The 19,679-nt window shown below is 39.4% G+C and overlaps 2 protein-coding genes across 4 annotated transcripts in view; one reads left to right on the top strand and one right to left on the bottom strand.

Annotated features, from left to right (window-relative positions):
* Nucleotides 1–807: 807 nt before the first annotated feature.
* The window catches only part of SYK (spleen associated tyrosine kinase), a 43,357-nt gene continuing 24,485 nt past the window's right edge, over nt 808–19,679 (bottom strand). For 2 of the 3 annotated variants that reach the window (XM_015849388.3, XM_032441368.2), the window contains exons 7-14: nt 18,998–19,066; nt 9,999–10,092; nt 9,199–9,376; nt 7,949–8,158; nt 7,324–7,513; nt 5,877–6,017; nt 5,513–5,625; nt 808–2,567 (exon numbers count right to left, since the gene is read on the bottom strand). In XM_015849388.3, the coding sequence (XP_015704874.1) occupies nt 2,495–2,567; nt 5,513–5,625; nt 5,877–6,017; nt 7,324–7,513; nt 7,949–8,158; nt 9,199–9,376; nt 9,999–10,092; nt 18,998–19,066 (1,068 nt within the window). In that variant the 3' untranslated portion in view covers nt 808–2,494. The remainder of the gene's footprint in view (nt 2,568–5,512; nt 5,626–5,876; nt 6,018–7,323; nt 7,514–7,948; nt 8,159–9,198; nt 9,377–9,998; nt 10,093–18,997; nt 19,067–19,679) is intronic. The other variant, XM_015849389.3, reaches the window with a different exon arrangement.
* LOC107306311 (tubulin polymerization-promoting protein family member 2-like) lies at nt 12,773–13,717 on the top strand. The gene is made up of 3 exons (XM_015849390.3): nt 12,773–13,011; nt 13,167–13,320; nt 13,455–13,717. The coding sequence occupies exons 1-3, from the start codon at nt 12,842–12,844 to the stop codon at nt 13,635–13,637; spliced, it is 507 nt and encodes a 168-aa protein (XP_015704876.3). The 5' UTR covers nt 12,773–12,841; the 3' UTR covers nt 13,638–13,717.

Below are 19,679 nucleotides of genomic sequence, written 5' to 3'. Positions count from 1 at the left end.
GTAAACACACTGTTTTCTTCAAGGAAAAGCTGGCTTTACACGTTTTCACCTACTCCTTCCTCCATGGGCCAATTATATCAGTTCCCCCTGCCCTATGCTGCAGTTTGCTAACCCTTAGCTCTGCTGTAACAAATACTTGTGGGACTACACTGGCAAATGACATTTCTGGTGTTAATAATAATAAATCCACACAACCAAAAAGACAAAAACTCCTTCATAACAGTGACTCTGGACAATGCAGTCCACCAGCCTTGAGGACACGTCCACGAGACAGTGTTTCCCATGACAGGGAGTCTTTAAGTACCTGCTGAAGGAGCTGTCTACCTTTCAGCCTTTATTACTATTATTCAGACTCACATTCAGTCACATCCAGTCCTTTGCTTTCCTGAAAACTTGACCCTGCAGCAAAAGCTAAATCAAAGAGTAAGATCTCTCAGTACATGTTTCAGAACTCAAAAGCAGTTACCTCCACTTCTAAGAGAGTTTTCATGTGTATAATGTGCTGTTAAATCCTGCATGGCTGATACCTGGCATGGTGCAGAAATCCCTGGATAGCTGATGCGCTTCACTGACTCTCAACACCACTCACTTCCCAGATCCAGCACAATGTCATTGAAAAGCAGCGTCTTGGACAGGCTTAGGTGTGAAAACAGCAATGCACATTTTTAAGGATTTTGGGGAATTAGTGGGTTTATCTGTTCTGCCCAGTGCCAATAAGGAAGTCTTCAGTCTTATGCAACAAGAACAGTAATTCAGCAAATATATACAAGCTTTGCACATTGGCAACAAATTCAGAAATTTAAATAATTATTGTTAAAATGATGTGTTTTATAAAACAATGCATTTAATCTCAATTTACAAACATAATCCAGTTATTTCACAATATTTTATATTCTTAATGTAATTACAGAATAGCAAAGCTAAAAACAACTAACACAAGAAAGAGACATCTGCTGCAAAGAGAGGGGAAGAACTATTCCTCCAGTTTTCTTTAGCTTTCTTGTATTTAGTAAAACTTCAGTAAAATACACACATATATTGCAGGGAAGTAGTGCTGCCACTCACTGCATGTACAATTGGTTTTGATTTCTGCAGCTGTTTCACAACTGATATCCCCATGAATGTACTAATTGCACATGTAGAGCTTGACAGTTTCTCTGCAACAGGGAAAATGCTAAAAATGGCTATATATAATCACAAGCAACATCGACACGAGCAGTTCTTGTAGAAAAACGTTTGTTAAAAAGAAATAAAAAAGATGAAATCATCATCAATATAAGTCATGTCTGAATCACATCTAAAACATGACCTGTAACACTCAGTATCTTTCAGTAGCACGTACTTCCTGAACTACCTTGCACTGGATTCCCAAAAGTTAAAATTACCAAAATCACTTGGCTTTTTATTTTAAAACAAACTATGAAATTAGCATCAAGAAATACATTGCTTCACAGTAAATCCAACGTTTTTATAGCTGTATTTTATATATTATATATGTTATTTCATTTTCTCAATGTAACTGCCCAAAAATGTCCTGTTCACATAACAAACATATGTTCCAAACATTTGTATGCAATAGGCTTATCTAGCACTAAATCTTACTTTTCATATTTCTTTAAAACCTCTGTATCTAGTAGAATTCCCAAATATACACGGGTACCTGTTAAGTGGCTGCTTGTGGGGAAAACGTGAGAAGGAATTTTGAAGGAAAGCTGCTGCTCCTTCAACTTTCAAAGAACAATTTTTTTTTTTCAGGAGCTGCAATGATGGACTTCAGGTTAAAAGACAGAGTAATTGCCTTAGGTGCTGACAACTTTTGTCCCAAGGTGAGAACAAGCCCTTGAATTCCCTGGTTTTACCATTAATAAAGTAATTCTCAGCTGGGGATTCTACAAGAGATGAGGAAAGAGAGGAGCTAATAACACCTAATGGAGTTGACAATTCCTTTTATTTTTCTACATTTCAGACATTCACATCTCCCATCTCCTGACTGCAAATGTTACTAACAAGAAAAGTACTAATTGGTTATGAAGTGGTGGGGGTAAAATCAAACACACTGTCAGTCAAAGTGACTGTCATTGTCACAGTGACTTTTTTTTTATGGTGAAAAATGTTTATGCTATTCTTCTCAAATAGGGAGAAGGCTGGAACAACACAGTTTGAGAGCTAAGAATATTAACAACAAAACTTTAAATCCCCATCTGCACTCAAATAGATAAGAGGAAGACTTTAAATAGGTTTTTTATGACAGAAGAATGTAAAGACAATAAAGCTGTAAAATGGAACATAATGAAAGTCTACGCATCTGCCTTATGTTGCGCTGCTCTTTGGAGCTTGATATTCCACAAGAAAACCAAAAAAAAAGGTGACCTCACACACAGGGCTTAGTTCTTCACTTTATATGGTCAAAGTGACAGTACAAAAATAAGTCACTCAGTTTCAGAATCTGAACTACTTCTCTTTGCTGAAGAAAGGCAAGCTGTTGTCCCCACTGTTAGTGGGAAATGTCATAATAGTAGTTCCGTAATCGCATCTCCACTGCACTGAATCCTGGTCGGTCATCAACACTGTGGAAACATAACAAGTACGACAAGGTGATGTATTGGGTCTAAGAAAGCTGAAGAGGTCTGTAGGCCCTGCAATATCTGGGACTTAGCAGCAGTGACAACACCTAGGGGATACCAAAATGTTGCTACAAAATAAATACCAAGATGCTAATATCACTGCAACGCACTCTTTCAGTGGATTTATCGTCATCAAAGCTATTTTGTGATTGTAGAATATACTATGAGAAATGGTAAATCAACATCAATTAATCTGCTACTTCATTTACTTCAGTAATAATCTGGAGAAAAGAATACTCATAATGTATTAGCTTCCTTATAATGAGTTCTACAACCATACAGATAAGCTTTGGGCCATTAAGAATAGCCTCTGTAAACACTATATGGCTGTTCTGTCTTGATTTCCTCTATATCTCACCTCTTGATTTGGGAGAACATGATTAAGCTGACAAGAAGTTCTGACAATAGTATGTTACATATTGAGATAGACACACTGCATAAGCTGAACTGTTGTTGTTGTGGGTTTTTTTTTGTTTTTTTTTTTTTCTTTTCCTTTCAAATATTCAGGATATTTGAGTACAAAGAAATAAAAAGCAATACCCTTTACAGTATGTTTACTAAACAATGAAAATGATCCTGTTTCACTCTACAACTGCTACTGCATTACTGTAGTACAAAAAAGGGCAGAAATTATTTAGTGGTTCCATATTCATTCTAGAGTACTAGATGTAATAAAACTAACAAAGAAGCAAGGTACCTAGAGGAGAAATAACATGACTCTTCAAGTGGAACCTATAGATCTTTAGTGAAGTCATATATTCTCCAGACAGTGAATTGGAGCAGTAAGCCACATTACAGTGGACTTTCTTTGCTTTATGAAATACTTTCTACAGCTAACTTCAACTAAGGTGTTCCCCTCCCAGTCTTTACTTCAGTTTGGGATTGCTCCTGACCTAGATGCAGCACTATGCATGTGGCCTTGTTGATCCCCATTGGGTTCACATGGGCTCTCTTTTCAAGCCTGTCCAGTTTCCTCTGGATGGTATCCCTCCCTTCTATTGCAACAACCACACTGCTCAGCTTGGTGACAGCTGCAAACTTACTGAGAGTACAATCAGTCCCACTATCTAAGTCAGTAATGAAGATATTAAGGAGCACTGGTCCCAGAATGGACCCTTGGGGACAGCACTCACCACCAGCCTCCACCTGGACAGGCAGCTGTTCACTCTAACTCTCCGGCTACGTCCATCCTGCCAATTCCTTATACACTGAATAGCTCACCCTTCAATTCAGATATGGCAATATAATGTGGGACCATATCATAGGCTTTAGTCCAGGTGTATGACAGTCTTTCCTTGTCCACTGATGCAGTCACTCCATCATAGAAAGCTATCAGACTGGTCAGGCTCCAGTGAAGCCATGCTGGCTGTCTCAGACAATTTCCTTGCCCCACCATTCCTACTTTGTCTGTCCCTTTTGAAAACCTTGTAACCCTCAATCATGTTGTTCTCCCAGTGCAATTCATCTCACCTTGTTTGCATGAGAGCAATAGCAATTAGGCCATAGTTTTCTAATTGTACCACAGTTTCCATCTCCTCCTTCTTATTTCCCTCGCTGCATGCACTGATGTAGAGGCAACTTCAGCTGGGCTATTGGCTGCACTATCTTCCTGGAGGAGCCCTCCAAAGATTTTCTGGGACAAATCTACGGTTCTTCCCTGCTGCTTCCTAAAGTGATGGTGTTCCCTGGCTCAGCTCTGTCACTCAGAAGTATGTACCGTTCTCAGCTAAATCTAGATTAAAGCTCTCCTAATGAATCTAGTAAGTAAGTTTGCTGCCCAGAACACTATAACCCCACCTGGTCAGTTGCATCCCATCCAACATAAATGTGCCTGGTCTCTCGAAGGTGCATCCAAGATCACAGAACCCAAAGCCCTGAGCATGGTACTAGCCAGGCAAACACTTGTTCAACTGATCTTTTTGCCTCTCCTTCCATGTCTCAGTTACCAGGCAGAAGAGTTTATATATTCCCAAACCCTTCAAATCCTTCTAAGAGACAGAAACTCTCTGATATTTTGTAATCTCCTCACTGACCTCATCTGACCCTACTTGAATGTACAGAGATGGGTAATAACGCTCTAGCTTTAAAAGGCATGGTAGCCTCTTTTTAATACTACAAATGTGCGGTTCTGCAAGCAGCAAACCTTTCTAGAGAGACTGTATAGGTGACAAATGGGTGCCTCATTGCCTCCCAGCGAGGAGTCTCACTTACTAACATCCTTCACACTGAGCCTTGTATGTGTTTGTTACGGGTGTTCGGGGGGCAAGGACCTGTCTTTCTGTTCTGTGCAGTTTCCTTTGTCTTGTGTGGTAGTGCAAACCATCAACTCAGATCTGAATAGCTGTTTACCTTTCCCTTGCAGGAATTTAAAACTTTCACTAACAGGAAGTCAATGTGTATCCAAACTGAGGATATTTAGAAATAACAGAAGAAAAGAATAATAATTACAGGAATTAGAAACTGAGACACAGAATGAATAATTTGACAACAGGACTTTGAAATGTCTGTCCTGGAAATCAAAATGAAACAAAAACATCTCCTTAATTTCAAACTTACTTTTCTAAATGCATCAGATGGACGTTTTGGTGGAATAAATTGGTTTTGATGGAATAAATTATTTTTGATGATACATAATTTTTTTTTTAACATTTTTACTCAAGGAAAAAAATGGGTCATCGGTACAAAATCAGATTCCTGTACTATACTCATTATGTAACACTGTTCTCATTTGAAAGCACAACCAACTCCTCCCTTTTCAGGTTATTTGTGAGCTGAAATCTAGCCAATACAATATGCTTTGAAATACTCTTATTTCATGCTTTCTAGCTACCAACCATGTAGATTAAAATATACTGCTATTAAAAGAGAGAGTATTTCATCACACTCACTTGTACGTCCAACATAATTTCATTAAGTCATAGACTTCCACTGGACATGCTTCAGGACGTTCCATTCGTTCTCCTCCTTCAATCATCTGTGCAACTTCACCACCTTTCATTCCCTGGAATAGGATGATTAGAACAGTCTTCTGAGTTGCAAATGATTACAGCATACATTAGTATAGTATAAAACAAAGAGAAGCCTGGAGTTGAACTGGGGGCTGTCCTTTGACTTGTCTGTGTCTGTTACAATAGATGGGTTCTAAGGCCTTATTTGACCAGTAGCAACCCTCCCAGGCAGGAAAAGAAAGGTGATGGTTTGAATTTACTCTACATTCTTATAGTGAAAGAACTGCCAGATAGAATTACTCACTTTATAGGGTTTTTGCCCATAAGAGAAAGCTTCCCACATTAAAACGCCAAAGCTCCAGACATCACTTTTGCTAGAAAACTTGTAGAAATTCATACATTCTGGAGCATACCACTTGACTGGCCATTTTCCGTGACTTTGTGCCTAAAGGAAGGAATAACAGAAAATAAAAGAAGCAGATTTGAGACAGTAGTAAGTAGTGAACATTCATATCCACAGAAGCCAATTTAACTTGGATTTTCATGTGTTTGCACTAAGTATTTCTGATATAGTTTGCCTTAGAGAAATTGGCAGCAGCTCCTTCAATACTGTTACAGAATTGTTCCTAATCTCCCAAATTCATATAAAGCACTGGAATTAATGCTATGGTAAAGCAAAGCTTAGTTAAAGGACCTAATGTCATGTTTGTTAAGCTCTGTCAAAGAAATATTTTTCAGCTCTTACAGAAGAGACACTAACGCAGCCAGAAGGAGTCTTGAGCCTTATTTTCAGATTAAATCAATGCTTTACTTCAAAGCATAGCAACTGCTTTGTGACAAACTGCAATTTGATGAAATTATGCTGTAACGCGCTACAGAATTGCAATTGTCAAACCATACTGGCACAGTGCTAAATCTATTGAGATAACCCTGAAGCATTTTGTGCAGTTGTAAACGGAATGAGCCAGATCCAGATCTCAACTCCCCGACAAACTAGGCAAGTTGGAAGTGATTTAAGATGCTGCTGCCTTTTCAAGCAGCGGTTACTGTTCCCATAGGAAGGTCATCAGAAGGGAGCATGGGCTTGCTCCTCCTCTGCATTGTTTCATGGTCTGGCTTATTGGTTTTAAACAACTGATGAAAGGAAAGGCAGTGGGATGAAATAATTTTAACTGTAAAAGCAATGTATAGGAAAAGAAGATGCATACACAATTAGAGGCTTTGCCTCCCAAGGATATACTTACCTTACTCAGTGTGGCAAATATTTTAGTCTCTTTTGCTTCACAAAGATTGCTGGTAATTTAAAATGAAGCTGAACAAAATTTACCTAGGTCAAATGATTATTTACCACCTGTACCTGTTTGACAAACTCCCCAGATCTGATTCTGTTATTTTTTTAGACAGTTTGCTAGCCTGACATGATGTAAAACAAGTGCTAAATTATATTAGCAACAAAGACAGTTTCAACTTTTATGGGAGGAAACATCTCATTTCCACAGTAAATTTTAATCATCAAATTGGCAAATTTACCAAATTAATAACTAAATAAGAGGCCAGCTTTTCCTTTTCTATTCATCTCTTAACTTTGATCACACATTTTGGAAATTCATGACTACTACAAGTAGGCTATAAAATGATTTGTGTACACAGTATTTCTTACTTTCAACTTTTAAACGCAACTGCTTTTAAATAAAACATAATCTTCTTAGGCCATATTAGTAAACAGCTTTGACAGCTTGTGCAAATCTTACCTTGTAATAACTTTCATCAGCACTAAGAGCCTTAGATAGTCCAAAGTCACTGATTTTGGCATAATGCTGGGTGACTAATAGCACGTTCCTTGCAGCCAGATCCCTATGTACAAAGTTATTCTCCTCCAGATATTTCATCCCCATGGAAACCTGATGTACCAGCTCTGTTATATTCTTCTCTGTGACGTGTCTGAAAACCATAATTGAATCTTTAAGAGGTCAGTAGTTCATTTTCATTATTTTTCAAGGAGTTCAAACACAAACTTGTACAATGAACTTCCTCATATATTAGAAACGTGATCCATTTATGTTTAGATAAGATTTAATTAGAACAAGCAGCATAATAATGTCTTGATCATATCAATAAACTGTGATCATATCAGTAAACTGAAGAACATCTGAAAATTCCTTTATTCAAGATGCACTATTTTTCAATAAATATGACGTTTAGGAGACATTTGCAATATGGTTATGTCCCAGTGAAGATTATCTACAACAGCTAATTATTACATAAATTACATTTCAAAGTAAAATATCCTAAAATTTTAAGATAAAAAGACCTTTCTCTTGTTTTTTTTCCACCCCTTTGGATAAATACTGTGAAATGGAATCAAAGCTTACACACCTATTCTTTTGCAAAAACTTGTTCAGTGGTCCAAGTTCAGCCATTTCCATTACTAACATCCAGGCCTCTGCTTCACATATACCTATCATTCGGACAATATATGGGTTGTCCAGTTGCTGCATTACATTTGCTTCTCTCAGTAACTCATCCTTTACGGCTGGATCATTACTCTCATTTTTAAGAATTTTTACAGCCACTGGCTTGGCCCCCCTGCAAAAGAGAATCCTCTGGGATTAGTTGATGAAAAATCTGCACGTAAATCTCCAAATGATGCTTCCACACACATAGTTCGAACTGTGATGAAAGACAGAACTGAATACTTGGACAGGAAAGAATTTGATTGCAATGGGAATGACTCTACCAAATCAGAAGATCAGAAGACAGCTTAAGCAAAAGAAATAAAATTGAGAGAACAAAAATTAGAAGTAATCATTAAAAAATCTAAACAAGCCTGAAAACAAAGGCAATGAACCAATCTATCTTGCCCATTCTGACTAGTCCTAACTAATGAAAGTGGAAAGAACCAAAAAGGTATCTGTTATGATGAGAGTCCTCAGAGGAAAAGTTGTAAGGGCTTTCTCAGCATTGATGTGTTTTGGGCCATTGCAAAGCTCTGACCTGCTGAGAAACTCTGCTCCTGCAGCCTACAGGACATGCATGTGAAAAAGTCACTGATGACAGAGCTCAAATGTGAAAAACTGATAAACAAGACTACAGCTCTTCAAATTCCCTCAGACAATACTAGATAATGAAAATTCCTTGATTCTAAAAATCTCAGTTAATGAACTGCCTCCAGCTTTGACTGGTGAAAGCATATACATAATCAGCCCATGCATTTAAGCAACACACTGCTATTGGTTTATTATGAAAATGCATGAACAGCCCTGAAATAACCTAACTTTTGTCAGTATAAACAGGGTCTGTTCCTACTGTAGTCCCATGATAAGAGAAGCCCCAACATTCTCTGTCTGCTTCATGAAACAGGTATCATCATACTTACATTAGGTGAAAATCCATTTGTTAGAACGTAAGCTGTACACGGCTCTCAACACTACCTCTCACAGAGAGACTATGATACCAGAAATGTGAATGCCCACACAATGTCTGGAGAAAGGCACAGAGATTCTTACTCGACTGCAACTGACAGCTGAGTCATAAAACTATACGAGGAACTTCCCCACTTTGAAGACAAAAATAACAGCTGGGCAGTGACTGTGCTGTACTTCCTGAAAACAGAAGGAAACACTTACTTTTTCATCTTATAGAACCCTTTCTTTACAGTACCAAAGTTGCCAGAGCCAAGTTCTCCTTCCTCCAGTGTTAACAATTTCCTGTCAAGAGTGACATTTTTTGGCTTAATTTCATCTGGATCAGCGTACGGACTTTCATAAACCTCAGTGTCCATGGGTAAGGCCTCTCTCTGATCACCTGCAGTTCAATTAATAAACACATTAGAGATTATGTGAGACTATTTTGCTCCCACAGGTGCTATGTTCAACATATCCATGCTTAGGATTAACTGCAGCATCTTTATGTTTGCCTTATGAGAGCATTACAAAGAAACCTCATACATTCCAGCTACACACACTTTAGAACATTCTCAAAAAGAATGACTTTTGTCTGGTGACATATTCTAACTACCGAGCAATTGCTTAATGTGAAACAAGGATGTTCCTTGTCAGAAGGAAGGTTAAAGATAAGCTTTTCTTAGCACTTTCTTTTAGTGCTCAAACAGTTCTTCACTCCAATTGCAGTGAAGCCTAGGCATCAGACTGGCAGCGTGGATTCAGTGAGGTACAATTTTCTTTATGGAGGGCAAGTATGCAGCTTTTAGTCAAGGAGGCAATAATCCTCCACTTCTGCATGGAAAAAGGAATTCCTGTTAAATCATTTTTATTATAGACAATGACATCACGCTTGAGCTGTGGTAGTGAAATACCGATATTCAACATGATGTAAAATACAAGCAAGTAAAGAAGAAATATAGGTTGTGGTAAGAGCTCTGGAATAAAGAAAAAAGGTGGTATATGTGTAATAAATTACTGCCTACCTTTCTCTGCTCCTATTAGGCCTCTTGCCCTTTGCAGTACATAAGGATTAAAAGGTGTTTGGTCATCAGATGGGGGACCAAGAGGTGTCTGGAGCTGTAGCATAGAAACAGAATTTTTAAACTGAGCAATACAGAGTAGGTAAAAAAAAATTTTTTTTTTGTTTTCCCCCAGAAGATTATCGCATGATTGCAAGAGAAACACAGGTGGGAATCAAAGAATAAGGCAGAGACAAAAAAAAGCTTATTTAATTATTGAGGCTATTGCTTGAGTAAATATGCAAGCCAAAAAACACATGCATTGTTGCATCTCAAGAAGCTACAGGAGATATTTCAAAACATCTAATCTGCGAAAAGTAACTGGAATAGGTCATGCACAAATCTTATCCTGCAGATGTTAAATCTATATGCGGTTTTAAATCTGCCACGTAACATTATAAATATTCTAATTTCCCTTTGATTTGTCCCTCGTCCCCCTCCAAGTTCTCTCTCACCATATCCAGGCCATAGGGAAACTGCCAGTACTAATGAAAAAAACAAAACAAAAACAAAAACCAACAACATTACCTTGTTTATCTTGTGGATGTTACAAAGTAACTCCAGTTGAAAGAAACTGGAGTAAAAAAAAAGGGTAAAAAGAAGTTATTTTAGTAAGTTTAAATAACTGAATATCATAGAGTAATGTTTGCTCCTTCTGCCATGAGGAAGGAGAAAATGACCTGATCACTAGTATATTTGAAGAACTGATTCAAATACCATTCTTCTGCCTCTATTCTTTTGTCAGGGGAATACGATGAAGCTCATAAACAATCATAGCAGAAGAAATGCTCATTCTGGAGTTGCTTGCTTGAAGAATGAATCTCACACAATAAGGTGTAAAGAGTGAAATTTATAACCTGCTCTATTTTATTTGTGAACTGGAAGAGAACAGTTCTAAAATAGAAAATTACAGAAATTACTTCTTCGGTTCAGTTTCTTTCATAATGTAAAACCTTCAGTGATGAACGATCTCATGCTCACCAAAGGAGTGCTTCAAAAACCTAAATTCAGACTCAATAAGAGTTTGCTGAGTTATCTTAAGAAATAAAAAAATACTGTACTTGCTCAAAGCCCAGTCCAGCCTGGCCTTGAATGCTTCCAGGGATAGAAGAGTTCATAACCTCTCTGGGCTACCTATTCCAGCAACTCACCACCCTCACAGTAAGGAATTTCTTCCTAATACCTAGTCTAAATCTACCCTCTTCCAGTTGAAAGTCATTTCCCCTCATCCTGTCACTACTTGATCTTACAGAAGTCCCTACCCAGCTTTCCTGTAGGCCCCCTTTTGAGTACTAGAAGTCCATTATAAGGTCTCCTTGGAGCCTTCTCTCCTCCTAACTGAAGAGTCTCAGCTCTATTAGCCCATCCTCATAGCAGAGATGCTCTAGCCTTCTGATCATCTTTGTGGCCCTTCTCTAAAAGGCTGAACGTGAGCCCATAGTGTGCCCAGATGGCCAAGAAAGCCAATGGCATCCTGGCTTGCATCAGAAACAGTGCTGGCAGCAGGAACAGGGCAGTGATTGTCCCCCTGCACTCAGCTCTGGTGAGGCCACATCTTGAGTCCTGTGTCCAATTTGGGCCCCTCACTGCAAGAAAGACACTGAGGCCCTGGAACATGTTCAAAGGAGAGCAACAGAGCTGGTGAGGGGTCTGGAGCACAGGCCGTATGAGGAGTGGCTGAAGGAGATGGGAATGTTCAGCCTGGAGGTGGCTCAGGGGAGACCTCATTGCTCTCTATAACTACCTGAAGGGAGGTTGTTGCGAGCTGGAGGTAGGCCTTTACTCTTTTAACTGGTGATAGGACTGGAAGAAATGGCTTCAAGCTGCACCAGGGGAGATTTAGGCTGGACATAAGGAAATACTACTTCTCTGAAAGAGTGGTCAGGCAATGGAATTGTTTGCCCAGGGAGGTGGTGGAGTCACCGACCCTGGAGGTGTTTGAGAAACATCTGGATGCTGTGTTGAGGGACAGTGAGTTTAGTGAGAACTATTGGTGGTGGGTGGATGGTTGGACTGGATCATCTTGTAGGTCTTTTCCAACCTTGGTGATTCTGTGATTCGTTGACTGATTGATTGATGATTGATTCTGTGATTGATTGACTGGATGCCTACAAGCAATCTTGAGACCAGGAGATCTGGGTGAAGCTTGTGGCTTTAGGAGTGGCTGGACATTTTAAAAGGACTTGAGCGCATCTTCCTAGCAGCAGGAGTTGATTGTCCATGTTGCATCAGGCTGATTTACAGTTTGAGCAATGGCTTTTATTCACTCAAAGATCCCTAATACCCAGTTGTAGTGGTCTAAGTTAATCAGAAGTAGAAAATTTACAGGGGTCAGGAGGAGGACAACCTCGTTCAGAGAGTTGTTCAGATGACAAGCTATGATGGGAAAGACGTGAACAGTTTGGTAACTACTTGAAAGAAGATGTGCAATATGTAGGTAATTATCTGGGGTCTGGAAGATAAATCTAGTCCTTTTATCATCTGCAAATGCACACATTTCTTCTTGAAGCCAAATGAAACTTTTATTTCCATGAGGTTCAGAAGCTTTGGCTGTCCCATTACTTCATGTGCAGAAGTGATTAGTTGAGCCCAAATTCACACTTTCAACCTTCCTTTGCATCCCTTGGAGAGATTCCACCTGGATCCCGCCTGTTCTGTGTTGGTGCCCACGTGGTTGCCTTGGCAGTGCCATGGCAACACAATGCCCATTGGTGATGTCACTTGTTCTGAAGACCAGCTGCAGTTGGGACGCAGCCATCAGTCCAGCAGCCCCTTCCCTGTGAACTCCTCCTCTCCACAGCATCAAGATGTCTGCACTAGAAGAATCTTTCCGTAAATTTGCAGTATATGGTGACACAGCTTCCAGTGGCACCAGCATGACAGGGAAAAATTTCTCCAAGATGTGCAAAGAGTGTGGGGTGATGGATGGAAAAGCTGTGACCAGCACTGACATTGACATCGTATTCAACAAAGTTAAGTAAGTGATGTAGTGTGGTGTTGTGGGTAAGGGAAATGGTATGGAGCAGCCAGGAACTCAATCAAGGTGCAGCCATGGGGTCTTCCCTTCCCACTTCCACCCTGCTTTCCTCCAGGTAACTTTTTTAGTAACCTTCCTCTTTTATCTGGCCATAGGGCGAAGGGCGCCCGCACCATCACTTTTGCTGAGTTCCAGGAGGCCATGAAGGAGATCTGTGTAAAGCGTTTCAAGGGCAAATCACAAGAGGAAGCCCTGCAAGCTGTGTTTGGCCTCATTGAGGGGAAGGAGCCAGGCAATGTGGGCACCACAGTGAGTAGGAGCTTCTTTGTCCACTGTGCACCTTGAGTTGCCATGGGCCTCTACATCCCAAGGGATTGGGATGTATTGTGCCCAGGGGCAAGCCAGTCTGAGTCTGCTCCTAATTCTGCTCTCCTTTCTTGCAGAAAGCTACCAAGGTGGGTGCCGTCGACAGGCTGACAGACACCAGCAAATACACCGGCAGTCACAAAGAGCGCTTTGATGAGAGTGGCAAAGGGAAAGGGCTTGCTGGCCGTGAAGACCTGACAGACAACAGTGGCTATGTTGGTGCCTACAAGGGGGCCGGCACTTATGACAAGACACACTAGGACTGATGCTGCTCAAGGAAACAAGGATCTTCTTCCTCTAATACCTGGGAGGAGAGGCAAATAAAATCTCATGCAACTGACCTTCTGTGTATACTGCCAATCTGTAATATGATAGGATGGGAGTGTATGGAGTACACACAGGATGATCAGCAGTACCTGACCACAGCCCAAAGATCACTCTTACTGTGCATACGATTTGATACAGGCCATCCCCTTGAGAGGGTAGGATTCCCAGTAATACTGCTTTTGCCAGGGTCTCCTTGGAGCTTTCTCTCCTCCTAACTGAAGAGTCCCAGCTCTATCAGCCTGTCCTCATAGGTGAGATGCTCTAGCCTTCTGATCATCTTTGTGGCCCTCCTCTAAAAGGACCCACTCCAACAGCTCAGTGTCCTTCTCCTGTAGGTGGCCCAATACAACTGGACATGATACTCCAGGTGGGTGCCTCTGGATGGAATCCTCTTTATGGTGTCAACTGCAACACCCAGCTTGGTGTTTTCTGCAAACTTGCTCAGGGTGCACTCGATCCCACTGTCCATGACCCCTACAAGGATGTTAAATAACACTGATCTCAACAATGATCCCCAAGGAACACCACTCATCACTCATCTCCACTTGGACATTGAGCTGTTAACTGCAATTCTCTGAGTGTAACCATCCACCCAGTTTCCTATCCAACAAGAGGTCCATCCATCAAATCCATTCTTTTCCAATTTGGTGAAAAGGACTTCATGTGGGACAATGTCAAATGCTTCGCACATTTCTAGGTAGATGACAACATTTGCTCTTCTTTTATCCACTGATAATGTGAATAATATCACAAAAGACTACCAATTTTGTCAGGCATGATTTGCCCTTGGTCAAGCCAAGCTGGTTACCACCAACCACCTTGTCTTTATTTTCCATTTGCCTTATGTGAAAGACAGAACTGGTTTTCTTTTGTTGTCTCAAAGCTTGCTTCATGAGGCCTTTCTGATGATAAGACTGGCGACTGCTAACTATCTAGGAGGGTGAATGGTGGGTGTTGTTGTGCCACAGTACTTCTGCTTATGATTGCAAAGATAAGCAGAAGCAGAATGAGCATTCTTTCTCAGGGGTGCTGCTCGAAGGAGCGGACCACTGCAGAAGGCGATAACGCTTGTGTCCGGCAACAGAGACCCCCTCTTCCTTCCTTGCTGGCTCATCTGTGGCCAGGAATGTCACAAAAGCTGGTTGTAAATCATCTTTTGAGAAGTGTTTGCCTGTTTGTTCAGAAGTTTGGTATTTCCCTCAAAAAATTATGAGCTGCAATTCTCAGACTTCGAAGAGGAAAATTCCCACCGAAACGGGGGATAAAAGGCCCTCGCTAAACTGGGGACTTTGGAGACAAACTCCCAAAGACACCTTTGACAGAGAATTCCCTGAGGGGAAAACCTTGTCGGAAGAACCCCCGGGACCGGCTTGCTGCGAAGCTCCCTGGCTGTCTCCCATCCCCCGCGGTGATCAGACGAGTTCCTGAGATTAACTGCTGTGTACCTCGCTGGATCCACGGTGGTGACTATGTCTCTTTTGCTATCTGCAAAGACTCCTTGCTTACATTTCCTACTTTCCCTATCGCCTACCTTCCCTTCCCCGTCTCCCTAAAAAAACACCTAGGTCTTTAATAAACTGGTTGGACCAACATTTGAACCGTTGCTTCTTAATCTCACGCCGGGTATACACATATTGAAGAACCTTGCCTCCCTCCTGTAAATTGGAGCGAGACACCTTAGTATGTGATTAGGACTACCAAAGGACCTGAGAAGTATTAAATATCCCTGGTTTCAGGCTCAGTATATGAACTAATATGTTCTTCATTGGCCAAAAATTTATGTACAACATATTTGTCTCACAAGAAGACAATCACCTATGCAGAACAGCTGTTAAAAATATTCTGATTATAAGGAGTTGACTCCATAAATGGGAAGTATAGAGACATTTCCTCTCATTTGTAATTCAAGAGCAAAACAAAAGAATCTGAAATAATTTAGTGATCACATTCAGGAACTGCACTAAAAAAAATAGTGCATTAATTCCCATGCTTGTAAATAAAACTGTAGGTATGAATTGGAGATAGCCCACAACACTAAATCCAACAAATTTCTGAATGGATTCTGTCTCAGAAGGCTTCTAATGCTTTGTTGTATCAGGCGTGCACGAACACTCAGGATGTAACGCGATAGGCCCTCCTCTGCTCGGTTATGCATATGTAGAAGGAGTTATGCATATGTAGAAGGGGTGTAGACGAAGAAGATAGCGGCTTATTTAAACTGCTAACACGCATAATAAAACGCCATTTAGCTATTCACTGTATTGGTGTGAACGTGTAGTTAAATGGGTCCCGGCTGGACCAGGTTGGATTTGCAGAGGTTTAACGCTTGAATCCTGACGTGAAACGAACCACAAGCAACACTGCTTGAAATAAGTAATAATGTCTTATTTATCATTAGAACTAGTTTAGTTAACTAATAGTTACATAATTGTGGAATAATATTCCATACTGTTGCAGCTCAATTAAACAGCTTAACTATTGCTATTTCATTAATATTTTGGTTTAAATTGTAATTTGACGTTTCAAATGTACCTTTTCATAGTTCCTACCAGTATCATAGGAATACTGTCTAGCACTCACAAAACTCAAATAGCATTCTCAACCTTAGTCCTTCCAATTATGTATCCATAATTGAGAATAAATAACTTGTTTTTGCTCAAACTAGTTGTTTGAGCAGAAATGCCAGAATTTCTCTCTTGCAGTCAAGAGCAGCTGCCTTTAAATGGAGGAAGGAGGTGCTTACCTTTGCATCTATGGTGGACTAAGTAATAGTACAAAAAACCCTGCCTTTTTTTGAACCGACCTTTCAATTCAGAGTCCTTTCTGCCCTGTGCTTTAACAGCAGCAAGCTTAATTGTGCAGGTCTTTCTGAGAAAGGGAGCTTTGCCTTAATACAACCAAATTATAGACTAGGGAATTGCTTTCTACATTCTTACCAGAACAGAGAATAACACCTATGGATTTGCTCTTACAGTTAAAATGGAAAGAGGAAAGAGTCTGCCAGAGAAACCCATTAAAAATGGCACATATTATGCGACATCTTATGGTGTGCACCCTGGCAAACTGTGAAGCAAGGTGTAATTTAGGATGGGAGGTAATGGCTCTAAGTTGTGCTAAGAGAGTTTCAAGTTGGATATTAGAAATAATTTCTTCTCAGAAGGAGTGGTAAAGCATTAGGCTGCTCAGGGGGGTGGTAGAGTCACTGTCCATGCAAGTGCTCAAGAAATGTGTGGATGTAGCACTGAGGGATGTGCTTAGTGGACATGGTGGGGACGGGTTGATGGCTGGAATACATAATCTTCTTACAGGTATTTTCCAACCTTAAAGATTCTATGACTGTATGATTCTATTCTCATTTCATGTCCTCACACTAGAACTTTACATTGGTTAAAATTCCCAGATGCACAAGATAACCTTATCTTGCCACTTTCCTTAAATAACAACTCGCTATACAGATGTAGCAATCCTGTGCTAACACAGCAATATCCATAATAAGAAGAAAGTAGAGGAGGCAGTGTTTGCACTCACATGAAGATACTTTTGTAGTAGAAGAAATACCCCTTTCTATTTATGGATAAGGCCACAGCGGGATAACCCCTCAGAACCCTCTAGCTGAAAGAGATCCACTAACTGTTTGTTTTAAAATATGAATGAAAAGACTCAAATTACTTCAAATCTCATTTTTGTAGTAATCATTTTCATTTCATAGTAGAGATTATATTTATGAAATTAATCTGTATAATGTTATTTCTTTTCATGTCAATAATTCTGATCTTCAATAACCCAAATGTAAATACAGGACCACAAAAGTAATCTTTTGCTGAACTAAACTGCATAGCAAATGCAGAATGAAGGGCTTAGTAGCCACGTCCTCAATGAACTTTGGCTAAAACTTAATAGTAGCCACTAGGTGGCACAAGTTCACTTATAGTCTCAGAAAATTTAATGAGTAAAGAAACCGGAAAAATAAATAAATAAATAAATAAATAAATAAATAAATAAATAAATGAAATTATAATAATATAAGATTGTTCAGTGCTAAAAATGCATCTAAATAACCAGACTGTGAAATAAATAAATATTAAAAAAAAAATCATACAAAACTAACCTTCAAATCTGAAAAAATATATTGGACTGACCTGACCCAAGTGCAGCACCCTCCATTTGGCCTTATTGAACCTCATTAGGTTTACATGGGCCCACTTCTCCAGCCTGTCCAGGTCTCTCTGGATGGCTTCCCTTCCTTCCAATATGATAGTACAGCAATTTTTTTCACATAGCTTTAGAACATGTCCGTATGTCATGTATTTAATTGTAAGAGATGACAGAGCACAGAAAATGAGGCAAGGGTCCTTTAAGGCCTTGGAAGATACACAGATGTCAACAGCTACTGGTAGCTTAGAGCAACAGTGAATTGAGCTTATAAAGAAAATATATTTTAATCAGGATTATCAAATACTGAATCAGTAAAACAGATTTTCACTATGAACAGCAGTGTATCTCCAAGGCTTTCTGTGCTGATCATTTCTGTTACAGAGCAAATGTCACTGAATAAACGAGCAAATAAATAGCAAAATGAGAGACTCACAGATCTACTTCTATGTAGAAAAGGAACATAAAAGTTGTCCTTAGCACAAAAATAAAATACAAAATAAAACGAAATTTAAAAAAAAAAGCATGTTTCACAAGTATACCAGCTACTGAGAAGCACAATTTTCTGTCCATAGACCATTTTTACTAGTACCAGACTCTGTTTCCCTTGACTCCCTCACATTAACTTTCCCATTCTCCTTGATCTTGCAACACCTTGCACTTGTTTAAATGTAATTAACTTCAATGCATAACAAGATTTGTGCACAAATTCTGTAGAAATATATTTTGTGTTTGTTATTAACAAGCCATGTCCCCGAATATCTTCTGTCATAGTTTGGTGAATGAGCCAATTTTCTAGGCATTATATTTGCCATCAGAAATGTCACTTTTGTTTGTTTGTTTGTTTGCAGACACATTGAGAACAGTACTAATTCTACATTTTGGGATGTGAAAAATTACTTTAAAATAGCCTCTGATTTTCAAAACTTCTTTGGAAATTGGTTTAGTTCTATAAAATTAAGGCTGCAGTTGTGCAGGTGATTTGTAACGAAGGTAAATCACAAAACGTTCACAATCTGCTTGTTAGTAGTCAAGATGCATATTTAGTAATAGCAAGCAAAAAGGAAAAAGAAAGAGTGAAATTAGCCAAGTGTAAGTCCTTTTAACTCAGTTGATATCCTAAAAAGACTGTATAAAGCACCTTTTTGCTGCCAGCCTTTGGAAAGGTGTACGATTTGAGTCTTGAGATAATTCCACCTCTTGCCCAACTCTAGAAACCACAATGTCAAAGAGGAACAGTAAATGTGCCAGAAAAATTACTAAATTACAAAACACATGTAGCATACAAGAACAAAGCACTCTGAACATTTATCTTAAATGTGCCTGGTAAGTGCATCAAACAAATACAGTATATGAAATCTTAGCAATAAAATTGATTTAAACTGTATTTTTCTTAAACCATCTTTGATCCGTACGTATGCCAAAGGCCATCTGTTTTGAGAGAAAGCACTCTAGCTGAGACCTTAGCAGAAGTGAACAAACTGGAAACAGCTGTGATGTTTCACTTTCATCTACCACTGTGCTGGTGCATGTCTGTGTTCCTGTCTGATCTCTTATAGCCACCACATCCTCTGAAAAAATTGTTGCTCCCATGCTGTATTCTGCAGCTTATTATTAAAATGCACTTTTTATTATTAAAATTGCACTTGTTCCTAATGAACTTCCTTCTGTTTTGTTGGTTTTTCTTCTTTGTTTCTTTTACAAAACTCCTTAATTTAAACTTAATGGCAGTAACCTATGTAAAAAGAAGATGCACATTTTCTTTGTTCTTTTCAGGGTACATTTCTGTTTTTACAATCTGAATTAATACGAACACTTACATA

This window comes from Coturnix japonica, chromosome Z (genome assembly GCF_054131305.1).
Source record: "Coturnix japonica strain WE chromosome Z, WE-NBRP24, whole genome shotgun sequence".
Classification (NCBI taxonomy): domain Eukaryota; kingdom Metazoa; phylum Chordata; class Aves; order Galliformes; family Phasianidae; genus Coturnix; species Coturnix japonica.
The sequence above is the reverse complement of the archived record's forward strand: the minus strand, read 5'-3'. Positions and strand labels throughout refer to the sequence as shown.

Excerpts from the sequence above, each read along its gene's own strand:
- LOC107306311 (XM_015849390.3), top strand. The coding sequence starts at position 12,842 with ATGTCTGCACTAGAAGAATCTTTCCGTAAATTTGCAGTATATGGTGAC. Across the intron at positions 13,012-13,166 it reads ATCGTATTCAACAAAGTTAA|GGCGAAGGGCGCCCGCACCA; the intron begins GTAAGTGATGTA and ends ATCTGGCCATAG. Across the intron at positions 13,321-13,454 it reads CAGGCAATGTGGGCACCACA|AAAGCTACCAAGGTGGGTGC; the intron begins GTGAGTAGGAGC and ends CCTTTCTTGCAG.